Below are 20,478 nucleotides of genomic sequence, written 5' to 3' on the forward strand. Positions count from 1 at the left end.
AACATCTGTAATGAAAAAGAACATGACTACAAGTAAAAATTAAACAAATCACAAGATAATACTGTGCCAGAAATCTTAAAAAAATATATAAAACGGGCAATTTCCTAGAATAATACATCTTAACAAAATTGACTTACTAGAAATAGAAAACATAGACTTATTTTTAGAACATGAATAAAGAGTTAAGACAGCCCACCAAAATACAAAACTAGAGAAAAACTTGAGTCCAGATGGTTTTTTGGTCAAGGTCTATCAAGCTTCCCAGAAATAGAAGCAAATATCTTATACACATTGTTCTAGAAAATAGATGAGTGAATACATTCCATTAATCTTATGATACTAGAATGACTTAGTCATACAAGTAAAGGAGTATATACAGTCAGAGAATGATAATGGCTTATAATTTTTTTTTATCTCGCGAATAGGTGTGGAAATTCAGGATAAAATTTAGTAAACATAAGTCAGCAATATAGTTTTAAAAGATCATGATTATATTAAGTTTATCCAAAGAATGCAAATGTGAGTCATCATGAAAAAAATCAGCTAACATAGTTCATATTAACAAATTAAAGGAGAAAACTTGATTGTTCGGAGGTTGCAGATAAAGCATTCATTAAAGTGTAACACTTATTTATAATGAAATTATCTTTGCAGACTTGAAGTAGAGGGTACTTTAACCTGGTGAGGAATTTCAGAAACCTTTAACATATGCCATATTTAATAGTGAAGCATTAGAAGCATTTGCTTTAAAGCCAGGGATGAGGCAAGGATTCCTATTGTTGCCACTTCTAGTCATCATTTCACTGAAGGTTCTAGGCAAAGTAGTAAGAAAAAGAAAAAAAAATGAAATAAGTGTTGGAAAGAAACACTGTTATTGCTTGCAATATTTTATTTTTTTAATTTTTATTAGTGTACAGTTGATTTACAATGTTGCATTAGTTTCTGCTATACTACAGTGGGTTTTTTTTTTTAATCTTTATTGGAGTATAATTGCTTCACAATACTGTGTTAGTTTCTGTTGTACACCACAGTGAATCAGCCATATGCATACGTATGTCCCCATATCCCCTCCCTCTTGAGCCTCCCTCCCATCCTCCCTATCCCACCCCTCTAGGTCATCGCAAAGCACCGAACTGATCTCACTGTGCTATGCTGCTGCTTCCCGCTAGCTAACTGTTTTACATTTGGTAGTGTATATATATCCATGCCACTCTCTCACTTTGTCCCAGCTTCCCCCTCCCACCCCATGTCCTCAAGTCCATTCTCTACGTCTACGTCTTTATTCCTGCCCTGCAACTGGGTTCATCAGTGCCTTTTTTTTTTTAGATTCCATATATATGCGTTAGCATACAGTATTTGTTTTTCTGACTCATTTCACTCTGTATGACAGACTCTAGGTCCATCCACCTCACTACAAATAACTCATTTCTTTTTATGGCTGAGTAGTATTCCATTGTATATATGTGCCACATCTTCTTTATTCATTCATCTGTCTATAGACATTTAGGTTGGTTCCATGTCCTGGCTATTGTAAATAGTGCTGCAGTGGAACATTGTGGTACATGACTCTTTTTGAATTATGGTTTTCTCAGGGTATATGCCCAGTAGTGGGATTGCTGGGTCATATGGTAGTTCTATTTTTAGTTCTTTAAGGAACCTCCATAGTGTTCTCCATAGTGGCTGTATCAATTTACATTTCCACCAACAGTGCAGGAGGGTTCCCTTTTCACCACACCCTCTCCAGCATTTATTGTTTCTAGATTTTTTGATAATAGCCATTCTGACTGGTGTGAGGTAATACCTCATTGTAGTTTTGATTTGCATTTCTCTAATAATTAGTGATGTTGAGCAGCTTTTCATGTGCCTCTTGGCCATCTATATGTCTTCCTTGGTGAAATGTAGACATTTAGGTCTTCCGCCCATTTTTTAACTGGATTGTTTGGTTTTTTGATATTGAGCTCCATGAGCTGTTTGTATATTTTGGAGATTAATCCTTTGTTGTTTCATTTGCAAATATTTTCTCCCATTCTGAGGATTGTCTTTTCGTCTTGTTTATGGTTTCCTTTGCTGTGCAAAAGCTTTTAAGTCCCATTTGTTTATTTTTGTTTTTATTTCCGTTACTCTAGGAGGTGGGTCAAAAAAGATCTTGCTGTGGTTTATGTCATAGAGTGTTTTTCCTATGTTTTCCTGTAAGAGTTATTGAAGAGGCTGTCTTTTCTCCATTGTATGTTCTTGCCTCCTTTGTCGTAAATTAGGTGACCATATGTGCGTGGGTTTATCTCTGGGCATTCTGTCCTGTACCATTGATCTATATTTCTGTTTCTGTGCCAGTACCATACTGTCTTGATTACTGTAGGTTTGTGGTATAGTTTGAAGTCAGGGAGCCTGATTCCTCTAACTCCGTTTTTCTTTCTCAAGATTGCTTTGGCTATTTGGGGTCTTTTGTGTTTCCATATGAATTGTAAAATTTTTTGTTCTAATTCTGTGAAGAATGCTGTTTGTAGTTTGATAGGGATTGCCTTGAATCTGTATATTGCTTTGGGCAGTATAGTCATTTTCACAATATTGATTCTTCTAGTCAACGAACATGGTATATTTCTCCATCTGTTTATGTCATCTTTGATTTCTTTAATCAGTGTTTTATAGTTTTCTGAATAAAGTCTTTCGCCTCCTTAGGCAGGTTTATTCCTAGGTATTTTATTGTTTTTGTTGTAATGGTAAATGGGATTGTTTCCTTAATTTCTCTTTCTGATTTTTTGTTGTTGGTGTATAGGAATGCCAGAGATTTCTGTGCATTAATTTTGTATCCTGCAACCTTACCAAATTCATTGATTAGTTCTAGTAGTTTTCTAGTGGCATCTTTAGGATCTTCTATGTATAGTATCATGTCATCCACAAACAGTGACAGTTTTACTTCTTCTTTTCCAATTTGGATTCCTTTTATTTCTTTTTCTTCTCTGATTGCCACGGCCAGGACTTCCAAAACTATGTTGAATAATAGTGGCCAGGGTGGACATCCTTGTCTTATTCCTGATCTTAGTGGAAATGCTTTCAGTTTTTTACCATTGAGTATGATGCTTGCTGTGGGTTTGTCATATATGGCCTTTATTATGTTGAGGTAGGTTCCCTCTATGCCCATTTTCTGGAGAGTTTTTATAATGGGTGTTCAGTTTTGTCAAAAGTTTTTTCTGCATCTATTGAGATGATCGTATGGTTTTTTATTCCTTAATTTGTTAATGTGGTGTATCATATTGATTGACTTGAGTACATTGAAGAATCCTTGCATACCTGGGATAAATCCCACTTGATCATGGTGTATGATCCTTTTAATGTGTTATTGGATTCTGTTTGCTAGTATTTTGTTCAGGATTTTTGCATCTTTGTTCATCAGTGATACTGGTCTATAATTTTTTTTTTTAACTTTATTTTTAGCTGCATTGGGTCTTCGTTGCTGCACGTGGGCTTTCTCTAGTTGTGGCAAGTGGGAGCTACTCTTCGTTGTGGTGCACAGGCTTCTCATTGCAGTGGCTTCTCTTGTTGCGGAGCACAGGCTCTAGGAGCATAGGCTTCAGTAGTTGCAGCACGGGGGCTCAGTATTTGTGGCTCATGGGCTCTAGAGCACAGGCTCAGTAGTTGTGGTGCACGGGCTTAGTTGCTCCATGGCATGTGGGATCTTCCCAGACCAGGGCTCGAACCCGTGTCCTCTGTATTGGCAGGCAGATTCTAAACCACTGTGCCACCAGGGAAGTCCCTATAATTTTCTTTTTTTGTGATATCTTTTTCTGGTTTTGGTATCTGGGTGATGGTGGCTTTGTAGAATGAATTTGGGAGTGTTTCTCCCTGTGAGTTTTTTGGAAGAGTTTGAGAAGGATCGATGTTAGCTGTTCTCTAAATGTTTGATAGAATTCGCCTGTGAAGCCATCTGGTCCTGGACTTTTTTGTTTGTTGGAAGATTTTTAATTATGGTTTCAATTTCATTACTTGTGATAGGTCTGCTTATATTCTCTAATTCTTCCTGGTTCAATCTTGGAAATTTGTACCTTTCCAAGAATTTGTCCATTTCCTTGTGGTTGTCCATTTTATTGACATATAGTTGTTTGTAGTAGTCTCTTATAATCCTTTGTATTTCTGCAGTGTCAGTTGTGATTCCTTCTTTTTCATTTCTAATTTTATTGATTTGCATCATCTCCCTTTTTTTCTTGAGGAGTCTGGCTAATGGTTTATCAATTTTGTTTATCTTCTCAAAGAACCAGCTTTTAGTTTTATTGATCTTTGCTGTTGTTTTCTTCGTTTCTATTTCAGTTATTTCTGCTCTGATTTTTATAATTTCTTTCCTTCTACTGACTTTGGGTTTTCTTTGTTCTTCTTTCTCTAGTTGTGGTTTTTTTTTTTTTTAACATCTTTATTGGAGTATAATCGCTTTACAGTGGTGTGCCAGTTTCTGCTTTATAACAAAGTAAATTAGCTACACATACACATATGTTCCCATATCTCTTCCCTCTTGCATCTCCCTCCCTCCCGCCCTCCCTATCCCACACCTCTAGGTGGTCACAAAGTACAGAGCTGATCTCCCTGTGCTATGCGGTTGCTTCCCATCAGCTATCTATTTTATGTTTGGTAGTGTATATATGTCTATGCCACTCTCTCTCTTTGTCTCATCTTACCCTTCCCCCTCCCCATATCCTCAAGTCCATTCTCTAGTAGGTCTGTGTCTTTATTCCCGTCTTGCCACTAGGTTCTTCATGACCTTTTTTTTTTTTTTCCCTTAGATTCCGTATATATGTGTTAACATACAGTATTTGTTTTTCTCTTTCTGACTTACTTCAGTCTGTATGACAGACTCTAGGTCCATCCACCTCACTACAAATAACTCAATTTCATTTCTTTTTATGGCTGAGTAATATTCCATTGTATGTATGTGCCACATCTTCTTTATCCATTCATCCAATGATGGACACTTAGGTTGCTTCCATGTCCTGGCTATTGTAAATAGAGCTGCAGTGAACATTTTGGTACATGACTCTTTGAATTATGGTTTTCTCAGGGTATATGCCCAGTAGTGGGATTGCTGGGTCGTATGGTAGTTCTATTTTTAGTTTTTTAAGGAACCTCCATACTGTTCTCCATAGTGGCTGTATCAATTTACATTCCCACCAACAGTGCAAGAGTGTTCCCTTTTCTCCACACCCTCTCCAGCATTTATTGTCTCTAGTTGTTTTAAGTGTAGGGTTATATTGTTTATTTGAGAATTTTCTTGTTTCTTGAGGTGAGATTGAATTGCTTTAAACCTCCCTCTTAGAACTGCTTTTGCTGCATCCCATACGTTTTGGGTCGTAGTGTTTTCATTGTCATTTGTTTCTATGTATTTTTTTATTTCTTCTTTGATTTCTTCAGTGATCTCTTGTTTATTTAGTACAGCACTGTTTAGCCTCCATGTATTTGTGTTTTTTACACTTTTTTCCTGTAATTGATTTCCAATCTCATAGCATTGTGGTCAGAAAAGATGCTTGATACAATTTCAATTTTCTTAAATTTTCCGAGGCTTGATTTGTGACCCAAGAGGTGATGTGTCCTGGAGAATGTTCCATGTGCACTTGAGAAGAAAGTGTATTCTGCCACTTTTGGGTGGAATGTTCTATAAATATCAATTAAATCTATCTGGTCTGTTGTGTCATTTAAAGCTTGTGTTTCCTTATTTATTTTCTGTTTGGATGATCTATCCATTGGTGTAAGTGGGGTGTTGAAGTCCCCTACTATTATTGTGTTACTGTCGATTTTTTCTTTCTTGGTTGTTAGCATTTGCCTTATGTATTGAGGTGCTCCTATGTTGGGTGCATAAACATTTATAATTGTTATATCTTTTCCTTGGATTGATCCTTTGATCATTATGTAGTGTCCCTCCTTATCTCTTTTAACAGTCTTTACTTTAAAGTCTATTTTATCAGATATGAGTATTGCTACTCCAGCTTTCTTTTGATGTGCATTTGCATGGAATATCTTTTCTCATCCCTTCACACCTTCAGTCTGTATGTGTCCCTAGGTCTGAAGTAGGTGTTGTAGACAGCATATATATGGGTCTTATTTTTGTAGCCATTCAGCCAATCTGTGTCTTTTGGTTGGGGCACTTAATCCATTTACATTCAAGGTTATTATTGATATGTATGTTCCTGTTACCATTTTCTTAATTGTTTTGAGTTTGTTTTTGTAGGTCCTTTTCTTCTCTTGTGTTTCCCACTTAGAGAAGTTCCTTTAGCATTTGTTGTAAAGCTGGTTTGTTGTGATGATTCACATTTGTTGTAAAGCTTGGAGTAGTTATATATGTCGTTTTAAAAAAATTGGAAAAGGCTCAGTGTCTAAAATATCAAAAAATTATTTTAAACATTAATAAGACATAGACAAACATCCTACTGGTAAATGGCCAAAGATTCAGGCAGTTCACCTAGGAAGAATCTAAATGGCTGGTAAAGAAGTAAAAGGATACTCTGTTTCAGGGAGATGTAATTTAAAATAATGGTGAGATACAATTTCACATGATCTCGTTGGTCCAGATCCACAAGATTGCCTTAGAATATCAAGTGTTGGCATGAATGTTGGGAAATGGAGCGAGCCTTTTCCTTGTTGGGGGAAGTGTAAACTGGTATGACTTCCTTGGAGAGTCTGACAATACAAAGTCAAGTTGCAGATGGGCCTACTGGTGACCTCGTTGTGTTAGAACCACTCTTGTGCCTGCTGTGGTGCCCTTTGTGAGTGAAACAGTGGGAAGAACCCAGCTGGGCTTCTATGCCTGTGATAACTCAACTGTGATACAGTTGCATCCTATACAGCAGGTAAACCCAATAGACTGAATCAACAGAGATAAATCTCAGAAACAGAATGTTGAGTCAAAGACTCTTGTGAAAACAAACAGGTACACAGCCTGGCTTGTTGCACGTGGCTGCTATTGGTTCTTAGGGGCTGTTGATGCATCTTTTTCTCTCTAAAATTTAAAAGCTGGCACAGATTTTTTAAGTAGTTTTAGTGTTGTAGTCTGATCATGTATGTAAGAGCTCATTGCATGCCAGCTACTGTTTCCGGGACCAGGAGCCAGGGCCATAGCAGTGAGCAAGACTGGCAAAGTGTCTGCTCTCGGAGCTCACAAATGAGGGATGATAGACTGTAAACAAGTAGAAGTTTAACTAAACAGTGTGACGGAAGTCAAGCAGGGTCCTGGGAGGCGGGGGCTGAGGGTGCTCAGGGAAGGCCTCTCTGAGGAACTGGCTACTGAGCATGGACCTGCACTGTAAGAAGAGGAAGCGGGCGGGAATTTGGGGCTAACGCATTCCAGGCAGAGGTAGAAAGCCTGCAGCTAGGACGTGTTCACAACTCCAAGAATAAAATACTCAGGAATAAGTTTAGCAAAAGAAGTGCAAACATATGCTTTGATAACTACAAATATTGAAATAAATGAAAGAGAGCGGAAATAAGTGGAAAGGCATCCCCCAGGTTCGTGGACTGGAAGATAATATTGTTGAAGTGGTGGTACTCCCCAGACTGATTGTGGGTTCAGTGTAATCCCTGTCACAGTCACAGCTGACTTTTTGCAGAAATTAACAAGCTGATCCTGAAAAATAGCAAGGCCAGTGTGGCCAGCGGCCGGTGAATGAGGAGGGAATGTTGGTGGAGATGTAGTCATGGAGGTTGGCGGGGCTTCTGGATAATGACACCCTGTGGGCCTTCACAGGGAATCTCATGCCAGGTCCAGTGGGAAGCCTTAGGAGGGCTTTAAGCAGGGGAGTGATAAAATTCAGTATTTGTTGAGTGCCTACTCTCTGCCAGGTGCTGGGATGGGCATGGTATGGTGGTGAACAGGACAGAATGTTGAATAAATAGGATTCAGCTCTTCAGTGGCAGGAAATGAGAGCATCCTCAGTTTATTTTTGTACATGTTGGCATGCATTTGTGTCGTATTACTGACTTACTTAAACATTTTCTTAAGTAATATGGAAGTAGCAAATGTTCATTAAAGAATAATTAGAAAATTCAAACCGAAAGAATGCCTATCTTTCAAGATCCTACCACTTGGAAACAATGACAATTAGCATTTAGTGGTCTTTTATTTCCTTCTAGTCTTTTGAATGGATTTATGATCAGATAGTTCTCAAGTTCAGTAATGAGTGACCTCCTCACCCCCCGAAACCGTCAAAGGAAACAGAAGTGAGAGTCATAGGTTTTCTTTTGGCGAGTCAGTGGGTGAGTCTTCTGATTCATTCCTTTCAGGTGGAGCTGATCAGAATAATGTTCAACATCAACCCCCTGGAGAACCTGAAGGTGTACATCAGCAGCCGGCCCCCCTTGGTGGTCTTTATGATCAGTGTAAGCGCCATGGCAATAGCTTTCCTGACCTTGGGCTATTTCTTCAAAATCAAGGAGATCAAGTCACCAGAAATGGCAGAGGTATAGTAAATTCTAAGTTCTCCTCTCAGACTGGCTGGACCTTTATAGAGTGAGAAAACACCTTTTGGCTCTCCACATACCTTTCTTTGGTTGTGACTTTTATCCCAGTGAAAAAGAGTAATATTTATTCAGAATTTTTGGTCTTCCATGTTGCTGTGACTCACTTTGTTAGGAAATAACCTAGTCAGATAGTTATTGATTTAAATAATGCTACCAGCTTTAGTTAGACTGTTTCAGCAATGAAACATGTATTTTGGAAAGTGTGTTTGTGTCAAGAAGATCAAGAACTAACTTCTTTGCTATTCATATTAAATTAGCCAACTACAATTTTTAAAAACTGTAAACATTTGTTATTTTAAAGCCATATATTGTCATGGAGTTTTATCGGCTGTACTGATAGGTTTTTCATTGGAGAAGAAGAAATTCTAAAGAAATTAGAAAGCAGAACCTTATTTCCAAATATATTTGTCTTTTTCTTATCAAGGGAAGCTTCAGTAATCTACAGACTTGCCTTCTAGATTTTATTTTTTGGTCAATTTAAATGAATTATTTGGGCATTGCTCTTTAATCATTAGTTTAGGCATATAATAGTTTTTGCACAGTCATAATACAGATTTTAAAAGATGTGTGTGGGACTTCCCTAGTGGCACAGTGGTTAAGACTCTGCCTGCCAGTGCAGGGGACACAGGTTCGAGCCCTGGTCCGGGAAGATCCCTCATGCTGCGGAGCAACTAAGCCCGTGAGCCACAACTACTGAGCCTGCGCTCTAGAGTCCGTGAGCCACAACTATGAAGCCTGCATGCTTAGAGCCTGTGCTCCGCAACAAGAGAAGCCACCGCAGGGAGAAGTCCACACACCACAACAAAGAGTAGCCCCCGCTCACCACAACTAGAGAAAGCCTGCATGCAGCAACGAAGACCCAGTGCAGCCAAAAATCAAAAATATCATAAAATAAATTTAAAAAGTGTTTCTGCATATCAGAAAAGAATACAAAGTTGATAATCTTGTTTAATAGAGGTGAATAACAATATACCTATTAATAAATTTATGTGTTAGAAATTATGCTGAATCAATGATACGGTGAATTTACTGGTGGATAAGTGTCTTTTAGGACAAATTAGTTCCCATCTTAGATTCTGTGAGTGTCTTCTCTTACACTTTTTCTTCTTGGGTGTGTTCGCTGGTGAGAGTGGGCATGGGGGCGGGGATAGGGATTGCATTATTGTTGCATCGTGTGTGCCTTGTGACCGAGAGGAGAGTTTTGCTCAGTGTTACGGGGATTATGCTTCTTCTTGTGCTCTGTGGCATTCTAGATCATAGGTGATGTTAGCAAGAGGGACCACCTTCCCACATTAACTCTGTAATACAAAGTAACAAGTTTTAGCTATTTCTCCTGTGAAACCCTTCCAAAGAGTTTCTTACCAAGAAACCTACTGGCTGGCTTAATTCTCCCCCTTTTCTGACCCTGCCTGAATCTTTAAAGGTTATCCAAACAGGCTGTACCTATATTAGGGCTGAAAATGAACATTCTAGTCACAACCAAAGTTCTTCAGCATCCTGGCATTGCTCTCCCTCAAAGCTCAAGTCCATGTTGAACACACGGCCAAGGCCAATGGTTAAGATGTAGCCTGGATAATTAACCCTTAATCGAAATGGGGCCTGACATTGGCCTTGGCCAGCTGTTCAAAATGGACTCGAACTCTGCAGGAAAGCAGAGCTGCAAGATGCTGCAGAACTTTGATCATGATTAATTTAGTGATTTTATTTTCAAATGAGGATCCTAGGTGTATGGGGAAAGTTTGGCGCTGTGAATCAGAAAACAATTCTGAGCCTGTCTTCAACTCAGCTGGCATTGGAGAGTCCCTAATTTGCTCTGGGCCTCTGTTTCCTCATGTCTGGAATAGGAAGGGGTGAGACTAGGATGTTCATTTTCAGCCTGATGTTCTTTAATAGTCTGCTGAGTTTGTAGGTGTCAGGGAAAATGTAATGTGAAATATCTGGTTGCCTTCTTACTAAATGCCAGATACTGATAAACTGAGGCTATAAAGGTAGACCTGACTGGTTAGGGATTACTCCGAATGGCATTTTTAATCAATGTTAGAGTTATTCAAAATGTAACTTGGTGCTTCCCTGGTGGCGCAGTGGTTAAGAATCTGCCTGCCAATGCAGGGGACACGGGTTCGAGCCCTGGTCTGGGAAGATCCCACATGCCGCGGAGCAACTAAGCCCATTGCGCCACAACTACTGAGCCTGTGCTCTTGAGCCCATGAGTCACAACTACTGAAGCCCACATGCCTAGAACCCATGCTCCGCAACAAGAGAAGCCACCGCAGTGAGAAGCCTGCGCACTTCAGCGAAGAGTAGCCCCCACTCACCGCAACTAGAGAAAGCCCGCATGCAGCAGTGAAGACCCAGCGCAGCCAAAAATAAAATAAATGAAATAAATAAATTTATTAAAAAAAAAAAGTAACTTGGTTTGTCTTTACCTTTGGCACCTTTTTGTAGATAATGTTGCTTGGGAGAAAGAAGTTGTATGTAACAGCCTCGGTTGATTTGTTGTTGCTATTTTAGCCTGAGTTCATCTTTGGGTGTCTGCTAAAACTAAAAACACACCCTGGTGGGTACTTTGTTGGTGTCAGTTTTAAAACTGCTTATAATTTAAACCATCAGTACAGATATCAAGAGAAGCCTTGGGCTTCCCTGGTGGCGCAGTGGTTGAGAATCTGCCTGCCAATGCAGGGGACACGGGTTCGAGCCCTGGTCTGGGAAGATCCCACATGCCGCGGAGCAACTAGGCCCGTGAGCCACAATTACTGAGCCTGCGCGTCTGGAGCCTGTTCTCCGCAACAAGAGAGGCCGCGATAATGAGAGGCCCGTGCACCGCGATGAAGAGTGGCCCCCACTTGCCACAACTAGAGAAAGCCCTCGCACAGAAACGAAGACCCAACACAGCCATAAATAAAAATAAATAAACAAAAATTAAACTTTAAAAAAAAAAAAAAAAAAAAGAAGCCTGAAAACATCTTTTCTCCTCCCTTTTGAAATTGCTCCTGTTCTAAAGTGGCATCCAAAGTCCATGACGAGGGGGAAAAGTACCACACGAGTGTTGGTATTTACTGCAGTTTTGCGGTCCCAAGACAGAAAGCAAGGTGTAGAAAATTGACCTTATGAGAAAATATTTTAAGACGGCCTTAATTTTTAAAAAATAACTAATTGTAACTGCTAAATGAGTTTGGATTAATACTTTTAATGTTTTACTACTTTTGTTCAAGCTTGCTTTTCAAGCTTGATTCTGAGGCTAGATCATTTCCTGTAAGTTTAATACCCTTTTTTTCTTTACATATTTTCCTGAGTAAGTTGGCTTAATCTCACAGTGTAATAGCTCATGCCAATGAAGAGTTTATATTTTATATTTTGAATGTGAGAGTGGTTGGAAAACCACACTATTACGCCAGCACAAGAGGCTGAAGGCTGTGTTGTTGTATTTTGAAGGACTGACTCTGAGGCATGGTTCCCCTGTTGTGTGACGCCACACCGGGGGTTGTGATTGTCATTGCGCTGGCAGCACTTTCAGTCGGCTCAGGCTTGTTTTCCTCTCTGTCGTTTTACTGAAGGATTGGAATACTTTTCTGCTGCGGTTTAATGATTTGGACTTGTGCGTATCAGAGAATGAAACACTAAAGCATCTCACAAACGACACCACAGCTCTGGAAAGCACAGTGGCCAGCGGCCAGGCCAGGATGTCCACCCAGTCTCCACAGTCCCTGGAGGATCCAGGCCCTGTGAACATCTCAGTTGCAATCACCCTAACCCTGGACCCACTCAAACCCTTTGGCGGGTTCTCTCGCAACGTCACCCATCTGTACTCGACCGTTCTCGGGCATCAGATTGGACTCTCAGGTATGTGAGTGTTAGCCGCTTCCCTCCAGGCTTTCTCAGGTAACAGCTGTTACAACACAGAGCATTAGAGTACGGTTTTACTCATCAGACTTTTTTATTTTTTGTATATGTCTTCCCTTTTGTTGAGTTTGAACTAAACAAAGCCAAGAAGGCACCATTTCTACTACATCTTCACTTATTAAAGTGTTTGGTATGCAGTAGGCTCTCAATAAAACCCCGTAAGAGTCGGAGACTGGGAAAAAAATTATAAGGCCTATTTCTGGTCTTAATATTTAAAAACACATTTTAAAATTTTTGAGTTTTTATTTTTTTTAATTTTATTGAAGTATAGTTGATTTACAGTGTTGTGTTAATTTCTGCTGTACAGCAAAGTGACTCAGTTATATATATTCTTCATATTCTTTTCCATTATGGTTTGTCACAGGATATTGAATATGGTTCCCCGTGCAGGACCTTGTTGTTTATCCATCCTGTATATAATAGTTTGCCTCTGCTAATCCCAATTCCCAATCCATCCCTCCCCCACCAGCCCACCCCTCGGCAACCACAAGTCTGTTCTCTATATCTGTGAGTCTGTTAAAAACACCAGTTTTTTATTCTGGCTCATCATTTTGGAGTTTTCAGTACATACTACAGATATTGCTACTAGTCTTAAAGTTTTGTGAATGCACTGGGCTAAGTACTAAGAACTAGAAAAAGCCTGGTCTCTTCCCTTTGGAATTTTGGGATATGGAAGAGACAAGCATAACGTGAGTTAATATTCATCAAGCACTTAAAATAGTTCCTGGCACAAAGGAAATGCTATATAAATGCTTGTTAAATAATATTAAAAATAAACACCTATGGAACATTGAGCACTGCCCTTGGACTAGTACTAAACCCATGGCAGACTGATTGTAGGTGATTGTAGGTGATTCAGGAGAAGGTTGAGAAAGTAGTAGAAGCTGGAATAATCAGGAAAGGCTTTGTGCCAGAGGCTTGGGCCTTGGAAGAATCATCTTTGGTTTGGTTACCAAGAACCTTTTAAAGTCCTTGAAGGAACTTGGGAGTGCCTGCCAGCCTCCTGTTGGCTGTACCAGGTGAGACCTGTTCCCATGTAAGGAGGTAAGGGCGACATCTGGGTTTTCCACGTAGCAAGTGGACCTTTTTCTTCCGCTGTGGCGTTCGAATACCTTATTCATTTACGCTTCATCACTCACCCGTCTCATGACCTTTCTTAAGTCTGTTCAACCCTCTGATCCTCAGTCTAGTCGTATGTAAAAGGGGAACAGTAACACTTCTTTGGTCATGTTCGTAGGATAGTGGTGCATTTTAAGTGAAGTAGTACATATAAAAGCAGTTTGAAAATGGTAAGAGTGCTGTATGAAAGCTGTAACAATGGTGATGACTCACCCAGCCCCAGCCTTCCCACTCAGGCATGGCCTTGGCCCTTGCGTGGCAACTCCAGGCCTTGGCTGAAAGTGACCCCTCTCCGTTTGCCATTTTGTGGTTCTGCCAGGTGAGCAGGCCTCAGAGTCTGGCTCGGAACTGCTGTTATTCCTGAAACCCCACAAAAGCAGGGGTCCCACTTCAGTGGGCTGATAGGTGATTCCTGGGTGGGTTTGATGTCAGGATTCATTCAGATTCCAGAGAATAATAAATGTATGAATTCTCGCTTTACTTACCAAAAAACCAATTTCTCTTTCCAGGCAGAGAAGCCCACGAGGAGATAAACATTACCTTTACCCTGCCCACAGCCTGGAACTCGGACGACTGTGCCCTTCACGGCCGCTGTGAGCAGGTGGTGTTCACAGCCTGCACGACCCTCACAGCCCACCCTGGCGTGTTCCCCGTCACTGTGTAAGTACTTTCCTGACCCCGGTGGGTGTGCATAAGAAGCTCCATTTACCGTAAGCGTGACTGGGATGCCTGAGCAAGTTCTCAGGACGGCTGCATTGTGTTACTTTGTACAATGGTCATCACTGGGACCTGTCTGTAGGATTGTTTCAGTTTAATTTGGTTTTCTAAAGGTAGAACTTCTGCATAGAAGTATCAGAGAGTTAGTGTTTTGACAAAGTTGTGAAAGCATCTGGTTGCTGTGTGTAAGTTTTAGGTGGCCTTTCCTGTTGGTAGAAGAAGCCACAGGAAAGATGAATAAGAGCTGATCCTGTGACCATAATGACAATTAAGGCTCCTGAAAGATAAAGGTTTTGTTCATCTCCATTATCCAGGAAGAGTTATTTTTTAAATTGATAGTATAAATTGAGCCTTATTTTCTGTGATATAGTTACTGTTTCTGAAACTTTTGCTTCATATTTTTTTTTGAGCAGCTCTCAGTGTAACCGCTTTGCCTTTAAGGCTTTTCTTGCCTCTCCTTTCTCTGGAAAGGAGATAATGATCTATAATTACATGAAATATACAAGATGTAGCCTGTTTAAAAGAATCTTAGGGTGAATCCTTTTAAAATAATTATCCTGGGATTTATCTATTTTAGACATTTGGAGGTTTGTAGGACAAGTTAAGCATTATTTGCTGTTGGTTGTAATATCTGATAGAGAACTTTGTATGTAAAACTTCCAGTTGTGACTAAGAGTTTAGATAATTTGAGAAAATGGGCTTAAAAGGAGCGAGTCCTTCTCTGGCCACATCATATGCGAGAGGACATGGGTTGAATTCTGAAGGCAGAAGTCTAACACCCAGACTCCTAAGTGCTGGATGCCTATTTCTTATTCTTTACATGTTTATTAATTTTTTTTAAAAAATCACTGAACTAAAAATATAATGGTATTTATCTCAAGAAAATATGTTTCTTATTTCTCCCTTCTGCACGTGTGGCTCTGCTTGGTGCTATGCCAGCGCCGGTAGCTGAGACACAAGTAAATGTCTCAAGGCCACTGAGCATGTGTCTTGCCCCATCTTCTGCAGACAGCCGCCGCACTGTGCTCCTGACACCTACAGCAACGCCACGCTCTGGTACAAGATCTTCACAACTGCCAGAGACGCCAACACAAAATATGCTCAAGACTACAATCCTTTCTGGTGTTACAAGGGGGCCATTGGAAAAGTCTATCATGCTTTAAATCCCAAGCTTACAGTTATTGTTCCAGATGTAAGTGAGAACAGTCGTGTGTGTGTGTGTGTGTGTCCAGGAACTGTTAGAGCAGGCCCTGTGTACCTCCTTGGGTTAGCTTAGCCCCTGCCATTCTAGCTGTCCAGCTGGGTTGGGAGACCAGGTGGAGTGCTGGAGACTTGGAAGAACATGCCGCCCATTGGGTTAAGAAAATTGCTTCTGTTCTTTGTTTTCCGCTTTGTTCAACAGCAGTTATTTGTTGAGCACTGCTGTGTGCCTAACCTGGGGCTACAGCAGAGGCTGGTTCAGTCTTACTCATCCACGCAGCCACTCACTGAAGCGTATTTGGTTAGTGTCAGTCTGAGCAATAAATAGTTCAGAATTCAGAAAGGCAGAAGTCAGTAGGAGGAGATGACTCTGGCTAGATATTGATGCCTGTGTAGGATTTTACTTTACAAGGAGGAAATGGGTGGAAGGCACTGTACTCCGGACTCGTGGGTGATTCGCTAGTTTAGTTTGCTGCTCAGACTTGAGCCCACTTTTAACAGACTGCACTGAATTTTTGTAAATCCTCTTTTCTTCTGTCCGTATGTGCCAGGTGGATCTTTCTTTTTGCCTGGTCCTTCTCTTTTCTTATGCCTCGTTTTTATCAAGTTGTGGACAGCGGTGTGCCAGGGGCCTGCGGGAGCGAGCAGTGGGGATCAGGCTGTATGGTGGGCAGGGGCCAGGCTCCAGAAGGCCCTTTGTGCCTCGCTGAGGTGTTCAGACTTTCTCCTCGGACGAGGCCATCACTGCCTGAGTTTGGGCTCCAGGGAATTTGTAGAGCAGTGTGTCAGGAAGACTGGTCTGCCCACCTGATGCGTGTAAATGGGATGGCGCCTGAGGCCTGGAGCTGTGAGAAGGAACAGGAGTGGGGGCCTGGCTGGGATCTCAACAACTGGCCGGGCCTGGTGGCTGATTGCCTGTGGGACATCAAGGAGGAGTGAGTCAAGGCCGGCCTCGGCGTTTCCAGCCAGGGGCTTGTCCACGTGGGGAAAGGCCCAGGAAGGATGCAGCCTCTCAGGGGAGGAGTTAGGAACACAGGCTTGGGCTGTCAGCCATGCAACCTGAGGGCTGTCAGAGCAAGAGGACGTAAAGAGAAGAGCAGGGGTTAAAGACTCTGGGGCCTTGTCAGGGGCGGGGGGATTCGGGCAGAGGACCGCCTTAGGAAGGGAGGGTACGGGTGGTGTCGGGAACACCCTGTCTTCACTTAACAAGCTCCAGCTTTAATAGTTTTAACTCTCAATTCCCATGTGAGAATTGATAGTTGAGGCAAGTCTGGAGGTTGTGCACCCTGATTCCAGGAACCCAGCATTAAAATCTCTCAGTAACTCAGTGCAGATGTTTCTGGTTTATTCTCTTTGTTTAGGATGACCGCTCATTAATAAACTTGCACCTCATGCACACCAGTTACTTCCTCTTCGTGATGGTGATAACGATGTTTTGCTATGCGGTTATCAAAGGCAGACCCAGCAAACTGCGTCAGAGCAATCCTGAATTTTGTCCTGAGAAGGTGAGCAGTGGGTGGGGTCTGACCCAGCATTGCGCCAGAAAGTCCCAATTAGTCCTTATTCCATTTATTGTGGGTGATTCCTTTCCTCCGGAGAAATTAGTTCCTGTCTTTTTATCAGCAGTCGTCTCCCCTCAGCCTCAATTATGGTGTTGCATCTTCAACCATATACCCAGGCCTCAGCTGGGAAAAAAGTGTTCTCAAATCCCCACTGGCGAGCGGCGGACCCTGAGGGCTGCCTCCCCTCCAGTTCCGCGAGCTTGAGAAGTCACCTCCCAGAATGCTCCTCCGGGTTTCCAGGCACTTAACGCTGTGTCGCAGCACAGTGGTTCTGCAGGATCAGCTGCGTCTTGCAGGAGACTCAGATTTCTGTTCATTCCCTCCGTAGAAAATGAGGTCTGTTTTCTTAGGGGTTTAATAGTTCCCCTGACTGATAGGTGTGTGCGGTGTGGCTCCCTGGGTTTGGGATAGGGACCAGAACCTGGTAAGAGTGCCGGTGGGGCCGAGTTATCCAGGCTGTGCTGCGTGACTGGGTTGCCGTCTTGCTCTCTCCTAGGTGGCTTTGGCTGATGCCTAATCCCACAGCTGCCGTTCTCTGAGAGAGACTGAGAGAACCATAATCATTGCCTGCTGAACCCAGCCTGGGCCTGGACACTCTGTGAATACATTATCTTGCAATGTTGGGTTATTCCAGCCAAAGACATTTCAAGTGCCTGTAACTGATTTGTATATATTTATAAAAAATCTGTTCAGAAATTGGTCCAATGATGCACGTGCTTCGCACTGGGCGCGGCCAGAACCCTTCAGCCTCACCTGCGGGCTTGGCGGGATGATCCTGAGTAGCGCCGGAGAGGCTTCGTGACCTCGCCGTCGGAGCAGGCCATGCTGTCTTTCCCAGGGTCCCAGAGGCGCTTCACTGCTGGTGGGGTTGAGGTTTGCTTTGGTTCTTGTTTCAGCCCGATCTGTACAGAATGTTCGAAACAGTCTGCACCTTTGATATGATATTGCATTTCCAAAGCCACCCCAGTCCATTTTGTGGATTTTATGTGTCTGTGGCTTAATAATTATAGTAACAACAATAATACCTTTTTCTCCGTTTTGCTTGCAAGGAAACATACCTATCTTTCTAAGTTTTTTTTTTTCCTTTGAAGAAAAAATAGTCACATTTTAATACTACTCTGATTAGGACAGATTTGTGCTTTTATCTTGAGTAAAAAGTTAAATATTTAAAAGTCACCTACATGGTAGAGATCTAAGTTTCATTTTCCACGTGGACAGCGAGGAATTTGGTCTTGTTCAAGTTGAGTTGGCACAGAATGTTCCGCTGTCTTTTTCCTCTCTGTGGCCCCTTCCCTCCATTGTAAAAGTTAAAACAGCTTCCTCGCTCAGAAGTGCTTAAAAATGAGGTGCACATGGCTCTAGAGTGAAAACAAGCTGTTCTCTTCCGGAATGCAGCTGACGGCATGGAAGGAGAGGGTGGTGAGTCGGTCTGATAGTTATGGTGGGGTTTCTTGTTTTCTTTGAAGAGGGAGTGGGTTTTCTTTCCTGGGTGTTTTTTGGTTTTTTTGCATTTATTTATATGCAGTTAACATTCTCAGAAGGAAATGGCAACTAGTAGTAGATCAGTAACATTAAGAAAACGATGCCTGTGAAATTGGAAGGAAAGCAATTCTGATTTCCCATTTACTGGGAAAACCAAAAGCATTTTTCTTTCCTATAACATTTTGATGATCTAATTCCTTTATCCCTGTTTTCCTTCCAAACCATCTTCATTTTAAAACAGTTGTGCATCATTTCCAGCCCTTTCTTGTTACTTGTATTCTTACCATTTTTCTTTTTCTTAATAGCTTTTTGCCTTAATAACTCATAGTCATTAATGATTTCTGTGTTCTCCCAAGCCATGCTATAGCAGAAGGGCAGTTAAAACCTTGGGGACGACTGTCAGCACTTCTTTCTCTTAACTCCAGGTCTGTATTCTGTTCTAAATTAGAACCAGCCCTGCAGTCTGAAATATATTGGCCTAGAACATTTTATCCCAGGCTTTTTTTTTTTTTTAATATCCAGGCATTCTTAAATGGAAAACATTTGTGGGCTTTTCCTGAAGGTTGTTATTAAAATAATCATCATAGTAACTTGATATGTTAATATTCCTTCTTTTCCTTTTAGTATGTTTCAAGCGCAATAATCATACTTGTCTATCCAGTTTTTTTATGATATGAGTTGCTTACATGATGCATGGCTAACCGGTTAATTTAGTTTTCTCTTTAGAAACTTTGAGACAAGATTGAGAAAGAGCCATTTGGCTTGGCCTTTAGAAACATCAGTATCACTAAGACCAACAGATTTTAGAGGAAGCTGCTACTGAATTAATAAAATCCCAATGAAGTAGAGTTACAGGAGGAGATTTAGAACTGGCAGAGTAATATAAAAGGAAGACAGGTGAAAAAAGTCAGTTTCACTGGTTTGTTCAGTCCAGCTTGTTGCTAACATTAATGGCCCTTGTTTTAGTCACAGGGACTGGCTGGCATCTGTAGCCAGGGGAGCAGGGACACTGTTAGGCATGAGGAAAGGAAGTGCCAAAAACGCCTGGATGGTATGACTTGTCATGAGGCCAGGTCACTCACTTTAAAAATCCAGCATTCTCCCTTGCAGGTGATTCTCAGAGATCTTCCGGAAACCCAGCGTCAGCCAGATGTACAAAGGGAGGAGGGGAGCCCATGGGGCCTGGGTCCACTGACCCTCAGCAAGTCCAGAGGACCTGTTGCTATCTGGGCACTAGCAGACAAGGCCTCGTCCTCTGCTGTCTCTTGCTGGGGGGCCTCAGTGTCACAGACAGGGCCTGCCTGCCGTTCAGGGTGACCCCGTGCAGGGACACTGGCTCATCCTCAGGCATCTTGGACCAGAGTCCAATGAAAGGTCAGCAACTTTATTAAAATGGTTGTTTCAGATCATATTGATCTCTTTCCTTTTTCCTTTTGTCCTTTCACTGTATGACTTGAATCAGTTTTGATTCTATCTATCTGTAAGTTTTTCTCGTCATTAGGAACCTGCCACTTCGGTTGCGTTTTCTTTGGCAGTACGTAGGGATTCAGCATCCTAGTTTTTCAACCCTCCTGCAGGCACTGTGGGGTTTCGAGGGCCAGCGGATCCATTTCACTTACCTTGCTGCATGATGGTCAGTAGCTGATCTGTTACGGCATTCACTCCCAGATTAATTTTCTGTGTTTGAAATATGTGCATATGTGCTTTCCAGAATAAAAAATCTGAATTTGCTGTGTCTCCATTTCCTTCTGTCTGATGGGTGTTTTCTAAGGGAAGAGCACGTGCGGTAAGTAATTGGGGGTGTTTTGTAAGCTGTTCTTTCCAAGTGTCACCCGCCGTCAGGATGAGGGGCAGGCAGTGGTGTCCTTCTGGGTCTCACCAGGCACACGGGTCTTCTCCCTGAGAGTACAAGCTCGCAGAGCTGACTCAACTCTTGCCCGGAAGGAGGACGTAATGCGGAGCGGGAGGAGCATTTGCATGGGGACGGGAGTTTAAAGACACCCTT

The 20,478-nt window shown here is 41.7% G+C and overlaps 1 protein-coding gene across 6 annotated transcripts in view; it reads left to right on the plus strand.

Moving 5' to 3' along the window:
- Positions 1–20,203, plus strand: part of TMEM248 (transmembrane protein 248) — a 143,324-nt gene extending 123,121 nt beyond the window's left edge. For all 6 annotated transcript variants that reach the window (XM_059898216.1, XM_059898217.1, XM_059898220.1 and 3 more), the window contains 6 exons: positions 8,257–8,433; positions 12,048–12,333; positions 14,022–14,172; positions 15,238–15,421; positions 16,791–16,934; positions 17,488–20,203. In XM_059898216.1, coding sequence (XP_059754199.1) covers positions 8,257–8,433; positions 12,048–12,333; positions 14,022–14,172; positions 15,238–15,421; positions 16,791–16,934; positions 17,488–17,508 — 963 coding nt within the window. In that variant the 3' untranslated portion in view covers positions 17,509–20,203. The remainder of the gene's footprint in view (positions 1–8,256; positions 8,434–12,047; positions 12,334–14,021; positions 14,173–15,237; positions 15,422–16,790; positions 16,935–17,487) is intronic.
- The last annotated feature ends 275 nt before the right edge of the window (positions 20,204–20,478 follow it).

Source organism: Balaenoptera ricei, chromosome 15 (genome assembly GCF_028023285.1).
Source record: "Balaenoptera ricei isolate mBalRic1 chromosome 15, mBalRic1.hap2, whole genome shotgun sequence".
NCBI lineage: Eukaryota > Metazoa > Chordata > Mammalia > Artiodactyla > Balaenopteridae > Balaenoptera > Balaenoptera ricei.